The following is an 18385-nucleotide window of genomic DNA, read 5'->3' on the forward strand; positions in this document are numbered from 1 at the left end:
GAAGAATTTCRCCCTATCCTCCCTATATTCTCCCTGCAGGCATTTGCACATGTTGATAAAATCCCTCTCAGTCTTCTCTTCTCCAGGCTAAACAGGCCCAGCTCGCTTAGTCTTTCCTCATACGAGAAATGCYCCAATCCCTTAATCATYGTTGTTGCCCTTCCCTGGACCCTCTCGAGAAGCTCCAYRWCYCTCTTATACTGGGGAGCCCAGAACTGMACACAGTACTCCAGGTGYGGCCTCACCAGAGCTGAGYAGAGGGGCAGAATCACCTCCCTTGACCTGCTGGCAACACTCCTCCCGATGCAGGCCAGGATCCCATTGTCCTTCTTGGCCACGAGGGCACTGCTGACTCATGGGTAACTTGGTGTCCACCAGGACTCCCAGGTCCCTCTCCGTGGAGCTGCTTTCCAGCACGTCGACCCCTAATCTGTACTGATGCCTGGGGTTATTCCTCCCCAGGTGCAGGACCCTGCAYTTGTCCTTATTGAACCTCATGAGGTTCCTCTCTGCCCAACTCWCCAGCCTGTCCAGGTCCCTCTGGATGGCAGYACAGCCCTCCGGAGTGTCGGCCACTCCACCCAGCTCGGTGTCATCTGCAAACTTGCTCAGGGTGCACTCCGTGCCCTCGTCCAGGTCATTGATGAACAAGTTGAATAGCACCGGGCCCAGYACTGATCCCYGGGGGACACCACTRGYCACAGGCCTCCAACTACACATGCCACCATCTATCACAACCCTGAACTTTTAATGCTGAATCAATTTTGACAATGGATGAGAATTGTAAGATTATTTTATCTCTTCCATAGAAGGTTCCTTGGGGAATGGATGAAAGAACCTAATTAGTCTTTTCCATTTCTTCTTTCTATTTTTGTGTTGAGTCAGTCATATGCATCAGGATGTAATAAAATCATCACTATTCTTCTGCTCAAAAATATGAGTTCATTCTGGCTACTTGTATCTTTCCCCATGGGCCTTGCTGTGAAGGAATGCTGCCCATACTTGTGAGTAAGATATTCAGAAGCTGTATTTTTGAAACTTGTATGGGAAGTTTAAATGCATTAGGATGAACACTTTAGATGAAAAAATAAGATAATTCAGTCTACATTAAAGCTTAAGTAAAAATGCTAGTGAATCCAAATCTGYCATAATTCATTATCCTCACAGGTACCTCATGAGTGAGGCAGATCACTCACAATGTGCTTTTTGAAATAAACCTTTAGAATTTTAGTGCATTAATTTCTTCTTCTGTCAACCTAGTATTTATTATTTTATTCCACGAGTCAAGAAATATTCCGAATCAAACATATTCAGAAAGATATGCGTGAAGAATATTAACAAATCTAAGTGTACTGGATAATTTTCTTTGTAACTTCAGGATAAATACAGTAAAAATGAAATTTGCATGACAACAAGTTCTCTTAGCACTACTGTCTATCATAACTTTAGGGAGGTCATTGGTTATTTCCACCATTTCAAGCACAAAAGGGTAACATTATTCTTTTTATTCTACTTGGTGTTATGTTTTAGGGGGGTAACAGTATATGATGTATATGGTAAACAAGGAAAGCCGTTCTAACACATGGACGGGATATGTGCCTTGTAGAGAAACGGTAAAATAAGCCTATTTGCAACAGAATGAGATTTAGTAGTAGCAGAGGGAATCTGTCTACATCTACATCTACAAAGTCTACATCTGAACAGGCAATTGCATGGGAAAATAGAGAAACATAAGGTAAAAAAATGATCCAAAGGCAGAACTTCAAAATTRTGCAGACTGCAATGTGCATTAGTGGTCATATCAAAGTGGAGTGGCTCCACTTGCCACAGAAGGATGTGGAATAGACCAAAGACGGCAGATTTCAAAGATTTCGATATGGCGAAGAGACAAAAATGAGCTGCCTTATTTGTTCTGGACATGAATTTGCTTCAGAAAAACATTCTGTCTGTAAGGCTCTGGCCTTGTTTTTCAGGAATATATCAGAGGTCTTCTCACACCTGCTGCCAAGCTTCCCCCAGGCTGCTGAAGATTGGCAGGAAACTAAACTTGACATTAAAAAAAAAAAAAAATCCTTTGACTGTCGGATCTGTCTGATTACCCTGGCAACCTCCATTTCTCTGCTCCTTCTTCTGCCTTAGCATTAGGCATCACTGTCACTGTGACAGGCATGTTAGCAGTAGTACATCAAGAGTGCCCATGTGCCTTCTCCAACCAGGCCAATTTATATCTGACTCTTTATTAAGCCCTATGACCAAAAATCAGCTACTCATTATGTGCTTCCACCCAAAATATGGACATGTAATGTACATCTGCAAAGGTTGATGCTGCAGAAATCTTCCTTGGCAAGTGCCTGACCTCAATAATTAGGAGTTTGAGCAACAAATATACCAAGAAAGGGCATCTTGAGAATGTTCTTTTTTAAAAGTGTCTCTGCCTCCCGAGAACACATTGCTCAACTCTTGAGTTTCCAGAAAATTATAAGCTACTTCTTTGCAGCACATACTTTATAGCTGTGTTTTAAAAATTAGGACAAATATTTCACTCTTCCCAAAATCTTCTGTTTTACGTAACAGAGCCTTGAGGCATTTCCTTTTGCCTAAATGATTCACTGCTTTGTCCACTTAGCATAGTTTCTCATTTCTCTTACTACTTCTGGTAGGAAAAGTCTTTCATAACTGTTCTGGACTGATCTCACAACAGAGGAATCCAACCAATACCTTGTCTTTGAGACATAAGTCTACAAATGCTGTGAAGACCTGTATGTCTGGCTTCCTACTGCTCTTTCCGTGTGAGGGAGAGAATAGAAGGATTGCTTTGTCTTTCTTTGTGGCTTTGACAATGGAGTTTTTCAAAATATTTCATAAACCTCATGAGGAAGCAAGTGAAAGAACAGCTGGCATGGGATGAGGAAAATTTATATTAGCAAATAAATATTAAGTAATTATTCAGTATTATTTTCATAATTGCTCATAATTCCAAAATTACAATTACAAATATTAACCAAAGGCAGGGAGGAATTTTGTGCAAAATGTATCCCCTAGATGTGAAGAAAGAACAGATGTGGCTTTGTCTAGTAGTGGATCCATCTGCAGCTTCCCAGTGACTCTCCTGTTCCAGTCCAGCTACGCACACAGAGTTGGAGAAGTGACACACTGCAAGGTATTCTCAGCCCCTTCCCTCTCCTAGCCTATCTATGCTAGCTCTGCTTTAGAGTCTTCTACATTGAATGTAGAGCAATAAAGGCATTTCATTCCCTGTATGGGCAAAACTGCCCCGGAGTGGATTAACGTGAAGGCAGAAAAACACAGAAATCATGAAAATGTAGAATAGGAACTTGTGCTCACAGTTATCACTAAAATTCCATATGATAAGCAAAGGTAGAGCAAAATCCTGGTACTCTCAGGCACCACAATGTGACAACTGTTCACAGGTGCTGACTTCTTGATAGCTACCAGCTTTTACTACATACTGTGTGATTTCTTGTCTCACAGAATCACAGAATATTCAAGGTTGGAAGGGACCTCTAGAGATCATCTAGTCCAGCCTTCCTGCTCAAGCAGGCACACCTASAGCATGTGGCACAGGGTGACATCCAGGCGGGTTTTGAAGACCTCCAGAGAAGGAGACTCCACAACCYCCCTGGGCAGCCTGTGCCAGGGCTCTGTCACCCTCACAGGAAAGAAGTTCCTCCTCACCTGGAGAYGGAACTTCCTGTGCTCCAGCTTATGGCCATTTCCCCTTGTCCTATCACTGGCCACCAGTGAAAACAGCCTGTCCCCTTCTTCCCTGCATTCTCCCTTCCTGAACTTATACACATTAATCAGATCCCTTCTCAGCCTTCTCTTCTCCAGAGAAAACAGGCCCAGTTCACTCAGCCTCTCCTCATACGAGAGATGTTCCATTCCCTTAGTCATCTTGGTTGCTCTTCTCTGGACCCTCTCGAGAAGCTCCACGTCCCTCTTGTACTGGAGAGCCCAGAACTGCTCCTAATACTCCAGGTGCGCCTCACCAGAGCTGAGTAGAGGGGCAGGATCACCTCCCTTGACCTGCTGGCAACACTCCTCCTGATGCAGCCAGGATCCCATTGGCCTTCTTGGCCACGAGGGCACACTGCTGACTCATGGTTAACTTGGTGTCATCCAGGACCCCCAGGTCCCTCCCCTCAACACTAATAAAGCACCAACTTTTAAATGCRTAGCCAGCACAGAATGGAATGTTTGTCCCTCTCCAATGTTGAATAGATTTTTTTTAACTACTAGGTAGGAATAATACGTATCTGGATTATTTGAAGACAGTTTCTGAAAACTGTTCAAAAGTAGGGAATTAGTGTTTGATGGGAAATGGCAATGAAGACAGCTTTGGTGAAACTGCCTGGTGGCTTCACAATGCAGWCTATGAATATCGCTTCCTAATGTAAAGAGTATATTATTCCTGTATGCATTTATGTGTGAGTGGGGAAAAAAATGTCATTTTTGCCATTCATCATCATTACTGCTGAATAGGTTAAAGACATGTTTCAGAAGGTCTTGCCTATTCAACACATTACTTAAGAACAGTTTTATCTCCTTCACTGGAGACAGATGGCTTCAATCACCTTTTTAATGTCCTGATAATTAGGAAGTAAAGAACAGTATCAAATGCAGTTGAATTTCCAAGATTAACACASGTGGATGGAATTCAATCATCCTGCATATACCAGGAAATCAGACTGACTACCCTTTACCATGCCAAAAAGGACAAGGTGTATAAAGCTGAAAATCATGCAGGACTATCTTGCTCTGCTGCTTTTCAATTCTCTCTGCAATAATTTCAAATGTTAATTTCCATCTGAAGGCTAAAACCAGGGCAGCAAAAGTTTCTCTGTAAAGATAAGTGTGCACCTTCCACTCTGCTGCAGTTCTGACAACTTTCTGCTACTTATAAACAAGAAACATGCCAGGCAAGTTAAGAGTATTATTATTCAAAGCAATACTTTTGCTTCAGATGCCTAAAAGGGAACTTTTGGTTGGAAAGAAAATGTATTTTTGTTTCTGAAAACCCTTATTAAAATGTTCACACAACATACACAGTAGCGTGTGGAAGAAAGACATGTACTTTGCAGAAAAGAGAAAGACAATGAAAGGGGTTATTACAGTGGCAGCCTTATGCTGCTGTAGTGAAGACTGTGTAAACACTTCCATTGTAAATATTTATTTCCAGAAGTTTTCAACTCATACGTAAAAACTCTTCCTGCCTGAAACTTGATTTGATGTCTCCATAAGCAGCAAGACACGGTGTGAAGAAAGAAGCACTTTATCTGCTTTGCAATTAGGTATACACAAAAGAGGAGAAAGGCTACATGGGGTTTATTAAATCTAGAGCTGCTCTATTTTCAAGAATACCTTTTTGCAGCCATTAGGATACACTTTGGAGCACTTGCATAAAACATCTTGGATCTGGTTCCTCTGCCTGCTGCAGCAAGTCCAGGGAATCGGGGAACCTGACCCACGAGCAGTGTTCACAAGCCAGAGCTGCACAAAGGACCGTGCTTCATATGCAAAGACACTCTGTTTGCATGTGAGTATCTGCTGTTTAACACCTCACTGATCTGCCTGAAAAGCAGCCCTGGTGGAAAAGGCAGCGAGCCCTGCTCAAGGCTATATTAACATGCATTTGTCAGTCATAATTTACACTTGCTGGTAGAGCGGTGGAGGAAGCATTATGAAAGCTTTAATAGAGACTTGCTGGGCAAGGCTAAGCCAGAGCTCAGTTACTTGCATGGAATTCAAGAGACGGAGAACAAGTAAAAACAAAAAAGATTCATTTTTGCTGCTTAGTAACCAGGGTGAGACATGCAAGATACCAACTGCCAGCCGATCCCAACAAAATCCAGCAGTGTGGGTGAGACTACGCTCCACTCCGCACAGATATTTAACACAATGCTCTCACCAAAGGACCTGTGTAAAACTCATCGATTACCAAACTCCTGGAAGCAAAGCTAGCTGCCAGTAAACTGTACAGCTCATACAAGAGCTCAATAGTCTCRTTTGGAAGATTTTAAAACAATTATATCCAAGGAAACAAGAGGATGAAACAATGGTTTTAAACTGTACCAGCTTGTTGCTTCTGCAGGCCCCAATGTGCTGACTTGTGCCACGGGACTCTTTTTTAATCAGGGTGYCTCAGGTGCCTATCCCATCTGTTGATACCATTTACAGCACATCACCAAGTCTTTATGAGCTCTAAGTTCAGGCTACCAGTCACATTGTGCTTATCACACACAGGAAAACGATGTTAATATTTTCTAAGCCAAATTGCACACTTTTAATGTATCATCTGGAATGGAATAATATAATCATTTTGGAATGATGAGGATGATTATTCTGGAATGGAAACAACCTCCTCCCCCCTCCTTTTTTTTTGATTATTAGTTGGAAAAGTCTCCATTTGCTAAGTTTTCTAAAAAATAAATCTAAGTCTTCAATCTTCCAAGGTGGAAGATACCAATCTAGACACCAATCTACATGTCAACATCTAGCTAGTACGCAACCTAGTAACACTTCAATAAGCAGGCAATTACCCAACTCCCAGATCTGCCARAAGCAGATCAGTAGTCTATTACAAACTGATTAAATTTTCCACTTTTTCACTTCAAACAGTTATATTTGCTCATTATTACTTGATGTGTTGAATATAGCTTAAGAAGAACACAGGACAATTTAATATCAATCACACAAACTCCGCAGAGATTTAAAACTGACTCATGCAGTGATATTTCCCTTCAAAGAACAATAGGCATGTGCAGTTGTAAAATTTGGGGCTGAGAAGAAGAGCAAAAGTTATTTAAAAACTAATGTGATGTAGACATTAAGGGAATTAAACATGCAGCTGAAGCTGCTGTGCTGCATTTATGTGTTTATACAACTGCACATGGGACATGCCTTTCTAGGAGGAGTGCTCTTGTGCAAAGGCTTTGCTAGGAGGTTGGCACACTGGAGAGCAACACACACCAGCCCTGGCACAGCCACCTCTATCAACACATTTCACAGGGCTTTAAAACACACCTGGGTAATTTTAACCTTATTCCACAGGTGGGAAAGCCTAGAAGAAGGAAGGGGAAGAAAGTCATGCTTCTTCATCAGGCCATGGGCAGAGCCACAGGGGGAACCAAAACCTCTTGAGGCCAGTGCTTCACTTTTCCTCCAAAACGGAGCTACAAAGCCATTGCCCACCTAGCCTTAGAAGTAAGATCTTAAAAATATCATCCATCAACAGACTCACAGCTGGATGAATTTTGGATTTGCAGCAAGCTCTCTGCCCATTTCTAATGGATTTTATTTTTTTTGCAGAGAGTCCATTTCAAATGCATTGCGCTGGAGGAGCCCTGTGTGCTCTCAGCTGCACCTACACAGAGGAAATGGATGAGACCTGGCCCAAGCAATGGCAGCTGGAGCAGTCACACATCCTTTACATCCTTCTTTCTACTCCCTTTATTCTCCTCCTAGACTAGATATTTCTGTACATCATATAAAAGTGTAGCAAAGAAACTGTTTTGCTTGATGGTGATACTGGCACTCTGACTTGCAGTTCACTATTGTATCCAGTGCTTGGCTTTAAAAATCCAAGTAATAAAATCCTCATGCTTGGTATTTGCTATTCAAGTGGTGATGGGTGATAAAGCTGTATGTAAAGTTGCCTCAGATAGCAATCTCTCACGTATCTCGGGAGCTGCCAGAAATATCTGCTGGGTAATATCTTGAAGAAAACAACTCTATTACAAACTGTATCACAGTAAAATAAATAAATTGTAAATAAAATGCCAATTGTACTCGTGTGTCTTTCCATTTTGGGATTCAGCTAAAAAGTGAAGYCCAATAGCATCATCAGCTTAAGGTTAAAGGAACAATCCATCTCTCCTTGTAAGAGGAGGTTATAAAAGCCCAGGATGAATCAAGGAAATATGCTGCTCATCCCAGTTTTCCTCTCTGGTTCTTCCTTTAAAAGATTAAACTGTGGGCTATGCTGAGTGGGTAGCAAGAATGGAAGGTGAACATGGGGAGTAACTTCTGTCAAAATAATGTATTTTGGGGTACCTAAAAGCTACCTAACATTACAGCTTACAAGACATATCAGAARATTAGCATATAAACTGTATCAAAATGCTTATTAGAGGGTATAAACTGCAATCCAAGTTAACCACTCAGTGTACAAAGCCTCTTAGGTACCCATACCCCCAAAAAAGGGCAAGAAACTCACCTTGTGTTGCAATGTAGTGATTCGGTCTATGATAACCCTAAAATAAATGGGAAAAAAATTATAAACAATGTGCACCTTGGTAATCTYGCTATGAGTGGAATTTCATTTAGAGCAGACTCCAGTAAAAATCACAACAATAAAGGCAGCCTATTAGATGCAAAAGCTGTTCTCTGTAGTGGGGAAAGGGTGAAGGAAAAAGGGAACACGAAGCAAATACATTTTCTGCAAGATACTTAAGCTGCAGCCTTGCACATTAGGGGACAGAGGTAATACGTTCTTTAAGTCCCTTGTTGGCTCTGCTGAAAATGAACAGCATGAAATTCTCTCAGGCACTTGCAGTTAATGGCATCGGATGCTCACGGGGGCTGAGATTTACCTTGGAGCTATTGCTGAGGAGTGTGAAGCCAATCCCCTTTTTAACAGCTAAGCAATGCTGGATTTGCATTGGGCTGGGGGAAGCGTGGGGGGACGTCCACTCTGCCCTCTGGGATTTGTTTCTGATTTATTTCTGAAYGGTAAAAGGGAGGGTAATTCTATGAGTAAATAATTTGCTGTGAATGCTCTTGTTCACCTATAAATAGGAAGGGCATAAAGCAATTCTATGTTTCTCTAAAGAGAAGAACAACTTAATCACAGGCTAGCTGTGCAATAAAGAGTAATACTCTATGGATTCTTTGCAACACTGAATAGGAAGCCAACAGGGACCAATACAATTTATACAGTATTTGACTTTCTGATGCGATGGGAGTGTCACCAAAGGTTTAGATCACCAGATGTATCAGCATGCTGATAAATCCAGCTACCAGTACTAATTGTTCAGTAACGGTTAGATTGCAGTGCCAGTCATCAAAAGCAAGAGGTTAAAGGTGCAGTTCAYCCTGGCAATTTCTTTATAAGGGAGCATCCTTATACAGGGGGGMCCCTATATATCCCTTTATAAGGGACTCCCTTTAAGAGGCAGTGCAGAGATTCAGGGTAAGAAAGACTGGAAACAATTGAAGACACCTTGAATCATGCAGAAAATGTAACATGAATTACAGAATTGATTCCATTATGTGCCACCAAAGCAAAATTTGAAAGTCTATGAACTGAGAAGTATTTAGATAGCTGTAGAGCTGCGTTTTTCCTCTTGTAAGTTATCAAATATCCCTAGCTGCTGGGATTAAGAGATTCAGCATCACAGCACAATGAGGCCCAGGGGAAATAATATAATATAACTCTTGCCCCTTCCCTCTTTTATCCAAGAAAATTTCATCATGTTTGTGATGGTGCCATTCCCATAACAACATGTTTATTCTGACAACAAGGAAACTCTGCTAATCACCTCATGCAAGAGAAACATCACAGCTGCTTCTGTAGTGGAAAAACAAGCATTTCCAAAGGAGACCCAGCTTGCCAGATTGTGAACAAAAAATGCTGTGTTTTATGGATGTGTTGTCTTTTGAAGATATCTGCAGCTCTCCATGCTTTGCACTGAAGCCATCTCCTGAGGCTTAAAATGAAGGTAAAGTTTTGTCCTCACCCTTTGTTTCTTTTAGGACCAAATTCTCTCCATTCTTTTGTTTTTCCACAGGCAAAAAAAGATTGCTGTGAAGTATCTTGTAAGTGTTTTAAATGAGACCATATGCTCCAATTTTTCCTTCTTCACTTTTTGGTAACATTTTACAGTCAGATCCAAATCAGAGCTTGGTGATACACCCAGAGCCTAAAATGACAACCATCAGCCCAAACAATCCGGTATCCTGGAGAAGTCTGAAAGTGAATTCAACATGAACTCTCTCCCTACTTTTATGGTAGAAATTGCTCCCTTCAGACTGTAGTGAGATTCCTAATTAAAAATATTTCCACTTGTGCCTTTTCTTCTTGGTAAACATGCTATTTTTTTCAGACAGCAAGGGATTGAAAAGAAATCTAGGCTTAACTTAATGGTTGTTGAACAGTCTAATATACATCAATAGAAGGAGGTATTTTCAGATGACTATTGCACCTGAAATAAACKTACCTTTTTTTGTACAGCTCCACTTCCTCAAAATTCTGAGAAAATAATCTATTATCTTTTTTTTTTCTCATACTGTTTATTGAATTTGAACCAAGAATTGTTGCACATATTATTTGAAGATGTCACTTTAAGACAAGAAATCTTCAGCAGACCTGCTCCTTATGAAGCAACAGTTGTTCTACTTAGACTAACATCTAGTGCTCCATGTAAATAATAAAATTATTAACTTTGTTTTTCCTATTCTGGCTTTATATAGTATTGACTTTCTAAAGATTTGCAATTCTACTTTTGAGTTCATTCTTTCAACCAAACACATGCTGTCTCTTAAAGAATTTATTCTAATGTAAAACATTAAGTTAACATGATGCAGAACGAACAAAGAAGCCATCTTCAATAATTAAACAGCCTACATTTTTAATGAAATGTCTTGCTTGCATTAGAAGTACTGGTTAACAGCTGAAGAATATACTTTGAAGGCGACTTAAAAGCGCAGAGATGACAAGAGATTGCAAATCTCTGCATTAGGCATTACAGAGTTTTGTCACATTAATATGCGAACAGCTTCCTTTTAAATGTGGAATGATGCCAAGTTGTTGACAGAAAGTGAAAATAACATTTTGCTAGTCCATATAAGCACCAGCAGGCAGAGTAGCCATACAGTGATACTGGCAAGGCTTCAGTCGAGCGGTGGTTTGAGGAAATGACTCCTCTCCTTGGCTTACTGACAAAAACTTTGAGGCTTTTCTTTTCTGCCAGTGTACACCTAGTCTCCTACGACAGCACTTTCCAACARTGTTTAGCTGTGATATCTGTTACAAATTAGGAATCACATGTGAGAATAATAAAAGCTGCCTCTCTGATTGAACACAATGTTAACTTTGTTGACTACATCAGTATACGCACATCAATGTAATTCCCATTGATGTAATCCGAGTTCGTTTCTCCTTCAATGGGCTGCAGTCTCACTCGAGAATGATCGTCTGAAACAGCAACATTGGAAAGAAAAAAAAAGCAATTAAAGACACATTCAATAACAAATCCTTCAYCAAAATATTATGTTAGAGACAAACTAAAATCTCAGGACTTTAAAGTTCAACTTTATATTGTTGTCCATGAAAACATGTCCTTTCAGCCATTCATAAGGTCTCACAGATTTCCTCTGATTTTCAATTTGAATGCCTTAAGCATATTTAATGTGCAATTATGTCTTTTTTCCCTCAATAATGCTCCTTTTGTCAATAAAATAAAAAACACTAAGTCGTCAAAGGTTAAGTCATTTGCAAATGTTTCTGCTTGTCCTTAAAATAACCTTGAGTGGTACTACACTGTACAGTTTCTGAAGGAAAGTCGTTATATTTTCAGTAAGAGAGAAAGCAAAATAAAATAAGGACAAAAACCAAGTAGTCAAATAGAGGTCTTGCCCCTGAATTTTGTTCCATTATGACAGTCTCTCTGTGGCCAGGAATCCTACATACTAGCAAGCACTTCCAACTCTCATTTCCAAATTCCAGCTTAAACACCCAAGCATGAATTAGGCTACTGTCAGCTGTCTTGCTTTAGGATGCACAGCAGCGATTAAGGGGTGGTAGCAGCCAGATCCCTCTCATGAAAGCTCTGTGGMTGCTGGCAGGACTTCTTCTCCTGTGAGAATGTGGAAAATGTTTCTCTGGGTTCTGAAGTGACCAAACATGATGGTTCTTCTCGAATGCTGCAGTAGCTGTTGAAGAAATAACGCTTTAAGGAAATTTAAGAGTAGGATCTCAAGGGTGGAGGTATGGTCGATAGCCAATTTACTGATGTTTTATTTATAAGCTGCCCTTATTAATTAGATAYTTGTGTATTATTGCTATTGAATGCTGCCTGCTACCTGAGTTAATCTTACTTGCAGTTGACTAAGAGGCCTTAGTGCTTGACATTATTTTGTTGTTAGTGCAAATATGCATTAGAGCATCTGAAACTTGCAACCCACATTCTTAATGGCTAATTTATTTTGAACTTAACAAGTTCTGAAATTTAACAGATAAGGAAAGAACATGAGGTGGCTTAAAGGTACGATCTCATCATAAGTAAGCAGCATAATATTTGTCCACATTGTGGGGGAGGAAGGAGAGGACAGCATGTCCCACATCACATTTATCAAGTGGTTCTTAAAATAACATTGTTTTAGGGTAAGTCAAGAGCTCTTTGAATGGATGAGCATGAAAGGAAGAGGCAAACTGCTCATTTCATCCTCTTTTATGCTCCAAACTGAGGGACTGTAATTCTCAGAGCCTGATTTCCTTCCCTTGGGAATAAGAAAGGGCATAGTAGTAAACAATAGTAAACAAAAAAACAAATCCAAATTAATTAAAATTCCAGCCCTGGGTTCCCTACAGCCAATATCTTGCTAATTTCCTGTGATTATTGCACCTAACAGCCTTTGAAGAGAAGTTTTTTCAAAGATGCTGGAATATTGAAATCAGTTACATTGATCAAGTCAGCCTTTTCATCCTATTCATTCACTTTTCTGAGACTGTTTATAGAGATGTGATATTCTGTTACATAAACCAKGCTCATCAGTCCCTATGAAGCTACATTTACCCAAGTGCTGTGCTATTCTATGCTCAATTAAATTGTTTATCAGTTTCTTCAGAACAGTTAGGCTTGCATGGCCTTAATTCTTAGAAACCATCTTACATAAGAAACATACAACATCAGAAACTTTCTAATCTTCAGGTGCTGCTGCTAAGCTTTTGGGAMCTGATCCAACTTCTGCTGAAGTCAAAGGACTCCAGAAGTCAAGCTGGCTTGGCCTCATGGTGTATCTTCATTTGTGTTTCCATGACTTCATGCATCATTTCCTTAAAAGCATCCTCAGCAGAACAAGTCATGCTAGGAAACATCTTTACTGTTATCTTTCTTGAGTTACTTAGCGAAGATTCATCTGTCTAAACACCAGCAAGCACTGAATGCCACTTTACTCACCGCTGGTTACGCTGCTTAGTCTTCAGCTGCCACTGCAGACAGACAGTCTTACATGGCTATCGTGTTATATTTGTTGGTCCTGCACTGGCATTCTGGAACATATGAATCCTGGCTTTGATGACTTGAACGCCAATGAGTGACATGTTTGGAGCACCAAAGCTCAGATTTCCTAAACCTTAGCTTAGTGTTAATGTTAAAAATATGAAGTTAAAAATATAACTTCCTGTTATTTACTTTAGATTGAATCATACAACTGAATAATGCTACCTCTTCTTTATTATTGCTGCTATTTTATTATTTCCTTCACCCACTTCATTCTTTCCTTGCATTTATTTTCCCTTCAGATTTGGCAAAGCTAAATACATAAGCTCAGGCTTCTCTCTTCGTATCACCTCTTTGTCCTTTTCTCTTCTCACGTGAATCTTTTCTAGTGCTGCATTTGCATCTAAGTTTCTGGGAATTCTGGAGGTAATGGACTGTTCAATGCCATTAAATTGCAGTGGAGCTGGAGAAACTCCCTTTGTTGATTACTTTAAAAACGTGTTAACTCCTTGCAGTATGGCAGCATTCCTTAATTTGAAGAAATTCTTTAGTCAGTCAGAAAAATGCTCCTGTGCTTTCAATCATACACTGATTTTACCCTAAGAGATATACATATAAATAAATGCATCCAACAATCCAACACACTTATTTTTAAATAGACTGTATGTTAATTGTGCAGCTTTTTAGGTTTTTTTTTTTTTTACTTTATAATTTAGCTTGCTCTTAGCATCTTGTAGCTTTTAAATACACTCTTGCAAAATTCATTGCTTTGATATCCTTCTATTAGGATATCAGATTTAATTTTGCATCATTCATTTATGCCTCTGAGCTACGTTAGAATCTATTTGCCTTTGCAACATGGATAATAGATAGTGAATGTAAACATTTCATTCTCATTTCCCTCATGCTACATACAACGTGCATACCGTCTGTCTGCAGGCTGTGATCTCTAATGTGCTTGGAGCAGCCAGTTGAGCAGCAGTGACCCTTTCCTGGGGTCTGTCTTGCTGAATTCTTTGCAAACTGGCATTTTATAGAAGCCTCAGCTAAAATGCTGAGCTGCTTGCAAAAGCTGTGATCTATCTGCTATTTAGTCAGTGCTGAGTTAGGCAACTACATATAAATAAGCCTTCCCACCCCCGTTTACCTCAAGATCTCTCTTGAGGAAAAAAACAATAGATTTTACCAAACCTCACACATAACCCTACACAATTAGGAGAGACACATAATTTTCCTAGGTGAAAAAAGTTCATTCAGCAGTTCCTAGTTCTTAATGAGAAAATAGGGGGAAAAAAAAGTGCATTTGTGTTGAATACAGAAGGAATACATTTGGGGGACTGTGACCATGATTGAGATTATTGATAGAGAGGCTCACAAGTTGTAGCCACCTTCATACAGTGGGGTAGGGCACACTGGTAGCCAATTAAATGCATATCACTTGGGTAATGTAAAGCATGCTGCTATTCTGACAGGCTCCTGCAATGCCAGCAGCCTGGTGCTATTGTTTTGGTTCCCTCAGAGAGCAATAATGACTACAAGCAATAATGTAACAGTAGTGTCTAGGGGGAAATTTAAATAAAGAGGATAAATGGTCAGAAAAAAAAATCCATTAAGYGCCTGTAGAAAAAATATACATTTCACTATAATTGTGTACCCATAATTGGAGGTATCTAAACCATCTGCAGCATTTTTGATTCTTTAAAAAGAGCAGAAGAGTGGCTTTTATACAAATAATTTTCAGTTAAAGCCACTGCTTTAACAAGTGCCTCATGCAAATTCTCGAGAGTGGACCTCCACAACTGTGCTCGCCAACTCTTGGGCCAAGCAGACATGCATCAGTAGGAAAACGTGCAAAGTAATTATACACTAAACCCCTCCATTTGCATACATCTATTTAACAGATGACAAACTGTGGGTTGTTTTAGCCTCTCTTTCAAGATACTGCCCTTTACTGTAATGAGTTTTAATTTTAACTTGCATTCTCTGTGTTTTCACAGCTCCATTATAGAGAGTTATTGATAACAACTCCATCCGACTCTTTCCTTTTGCTAAATACTGATGACATTAAAAGYAAATTGGGATCCAAATGATCACAGTAACATTTGCCCTCTCAGTGAGGCTGCAGTAGTACTTGTAATTGCCATTGATTTGTGCATCTAATATCTTTTACTTGCTTTCCCTTTGCTACTTGTCACTTCATTACCTCAGACAYATAGCACTATTATTCTTCAGTTTACTTCAACCAAAGGGAGCTAAAGTGACAGGCTGCATRTAACATGACATTAAAGAAGGGACTGACAATGCTAAACCCTGCCGAAAACATCTAGATCTATTGTCACAGCCTGAGACAGGAAATAACATTTCACAAAGGAAAAATAAACATAAAAGTCTTTGGTATTCTTATTTATGCCTTCAGTATTTTTACTTACGTAATAATGACAGCAATCTGATGTATTGTTATATGCTCATAAAACAAGAAGTTTGTTAGGTATTAAAGATTGCTTGGGTGGGAACAACCATAATCATGTCTAGTTTACCTACCTTCTTTTACATATGCTCTAGCCCACCATGATGTCCACATTTCCCTAACAAATCTGATATTCAGTATACAMTATGCCACCTACATATACAGCAACTCAGTCATGTCCAATCCATTCAAAATGACATGGCAGAAATCATCTGCCAGGCCTCTTGTGCTTGGCCCATAAGCCATCTTGTGCCAACAAGCATCTCTTGTGGGTTCTCCTTCTCTTTTGACATCAAGTAAGAGATCTGCTTTCTCTTCCTAGCCTGTCTCAGCCCACCAGGGCCACAGTGATAAAAGGGAGTATTCACCGTGCCTATGGTAGGTTGCTAAGTCAGGTACATTACATGAGCTCTCCTCAAAGGCTATCTTTTCCCTTCATGTTTACAAAGCTTACAACAAGGATCACCCACATGCTGTGACCATTCCTTACAGCTGTGCCCATAACTGCTTCGTGGTTGTCTGCCTAGCCTGTACATCCACTTACCCTTCATGTCTAAATCACTTTGATCGTGAAGGCGCAATCAAGGAAGGGATGGTCGCCTGCATGCACACTGGGAACTAACCCTACCAYGTGCAAGCAGTGACATAATTTCACTGATATTCATATATTTGCTGCCCCAGGATCCACACACAGCATCTACTGCCACAGTGCTTGCCAGTCTCGTTGAGCAAGTTTTGGAGGTCATTCACAAAAGCACACCACCATCCCCTGAAGCTCTTCATTAGTACATCTAGACTTTATCGTACTTGGCACTATTAAGTAAAGCATAGTCATTCAATTTTTTTACTTGAGCGGACAAATCAGGATGTCTGTCATTCTGCTTTCAAGGAATACCTAGGCAGTATTGTCCAGTGTCCAAAGTCCAAAGTCAAAGTACTGATGAGCTGATGGGTACTCTTCTACCAAGCTACCAGGAGCAATCTGGGTGTTGTTAAGAGTTGAGTGCTGGTTAAAAACAGCATTCCCCATTAGCCAAGTGTGGATGAGAGGAAGGAAGGTAGACAGCATACAGGTGAGGAAAACACATTCAATATCACAGCTTTCTGTCTCAAAAAAAGTAATATCACCCCTCATTCTATTTTCTTAATTAGAGAAGAAGAATATAAGACAGAGCTGGTGGTCATTCTTATCAGATGCTGAAAGTTAACACAGTGCACAATTACRCTGTCAACACTTACATGCAATGATATTCCCATATCTATTTTTCATTCTATTCTCATCTTTCTTAGCTGAATCCCACGGTGCAGACTGTCCTTCAAAGAAACTCTAAAAAAGGAAGGAAAGTGACATTAAGAAATGCATACAGCAACAGTTACCTTAAAGAAAAAGCAAGGAGAAGGGCAAACAATACTTAGGGGTACTGTTGTCAAAGCGTCAATGATCTCGTTTTTTTATTGAACACAAATATGAGTTTCCTATTTAAATATTATTCATGCATAGCTCTAAGTTTTATCGAAAACTYGACACAAGATTATTTGTGTAACAGCCAGAAGAATTTTTGCATGTTAAGTGCTAGTCAACCTTTCCAACGTCGCACACCTGCAACACTAAGAGTCCTTCATTGGTGCTATCAAAATTCTCTTGATATTTACACTGATAAAGCTGAGCTTCACCATCATTGCTAGAGTTGTTCCTGTATTTGAGAGCAGAACTTCACATTTCACTACCAGCATATTTTTGGCTTGTTCACAACCCTCAGTTGACTCTTGACAGATGACCACACATAAACGTATGTGATCTCAACATACATAGGCRTATTTGAAAATGCCTGGATTCAACTGGCATGTATGCGTCCCTTACCAAAAACACCACCTATGACACAGTGAAGATTGATTATGTTGTCAGTGAACAAAAGTGTGATTTTATGAAAGATAAAATGTATATAATAGTGCAGCGTGTGGTCCAAAACACTTGCTCAGTTTCTTGATTTATTCAGTTTACTTGTAAATCATGTAATATAAACATACTCCATCACTCCATATTGCAATATTAACCTTGAGTTAAAAATATTGTGTTGCCAAGCTAACCCATGGAACTCTATCAGGAGGATGGCTGGTCTTAATTCTTGTTTTGATCTTTTTTATGTCAATGACCAGCACATTCAATCTTTGATTCAAGAGGGGTGTGTAGGCACAATGCTCTTTTGATAACATAACCCACGATTAAATTCCCGAGCTAAACAGGGGAAACTAGGCTTGTTTCTTGCAAGACCTCTACACATGCTGAGTAGTTTAAAGCAGAAAATGCCCATGAAATGAGCTACCATCACTGTCCTTTGTCCTCAGAGTTGAAATATGTTGCTTTTCAAATCCCAATAATTTGCTTTAGTAAACAGCATAAAAGACAAAGCAATCCCTTGATCTCTTGCTGAAGTCAATAGAACAGAGGGGCTTTCAATATTTAAATTTTTAACAAGTTCACTGGAGTGGCAGTTTTCAACTTAATATCTGATGTGGTAACATAAGGAGAACAGGAATCTTGTCAGAAGGCTTCCATTTGTTTGTCCTGCAGCTCTCTGTATCTTCTTTTTAAATGCTTGCAAATTGTAATGATTAAGATCCACTAACAGAAATAAGTTTCTCCTTAATCAGAGGGCACCATCATTGGCTCTGAGAA

The 18385-nt window shown here is 39.8% G+C and overlaps 1 protein-coding gene across 1 annotated transcript in view; it reads right to left on the reverse strand.

Moving 5' to 3' along the window:
* Window positions 1–18385, reverse strand: part of PTPRM (protein tyrosine phosphatase, receptor type M) — a 328512-nt gene that overhangs the window by 41533 nt on the left and 268594 nt on the right. The window contains exons 18-20 of the mRNA XM_026035379.1: window positions 16948–17035; window positions 11139–11215; window positions 8237–8273 (exon numbers count right to left, since the gene is read on the reverse strand). Of these exons, the coding sequence (XP_025891164.1) occupies window positions 8237–8273; window positions 11139–11215; window positions 16948–17035 (202 nt within the window). The remainder of the gene's footprint in view (window positions 1–8236; window positions 8274–11138; window positions 11216–16947; window positions 17036–18385) is intronic.

The sequence above is a fragment of the Nothoprocta perdicaria genome, unplaced genomic scaffold, assembly GCF_003342845.1.
Source record: "Nothoprocta perdicaria isolate Ctin4 unplaced genomic scaffold, notPer1 scaffold_16, whole genome shotgun sequence".
NCBI classification, from domain to species: domain Eukaryota; kingdom Metazoa; phylum Chordata; class Aves; order Tinamiformes; family Tinamidae; genus Nothoprocta; species Nothoprocta perdicaria.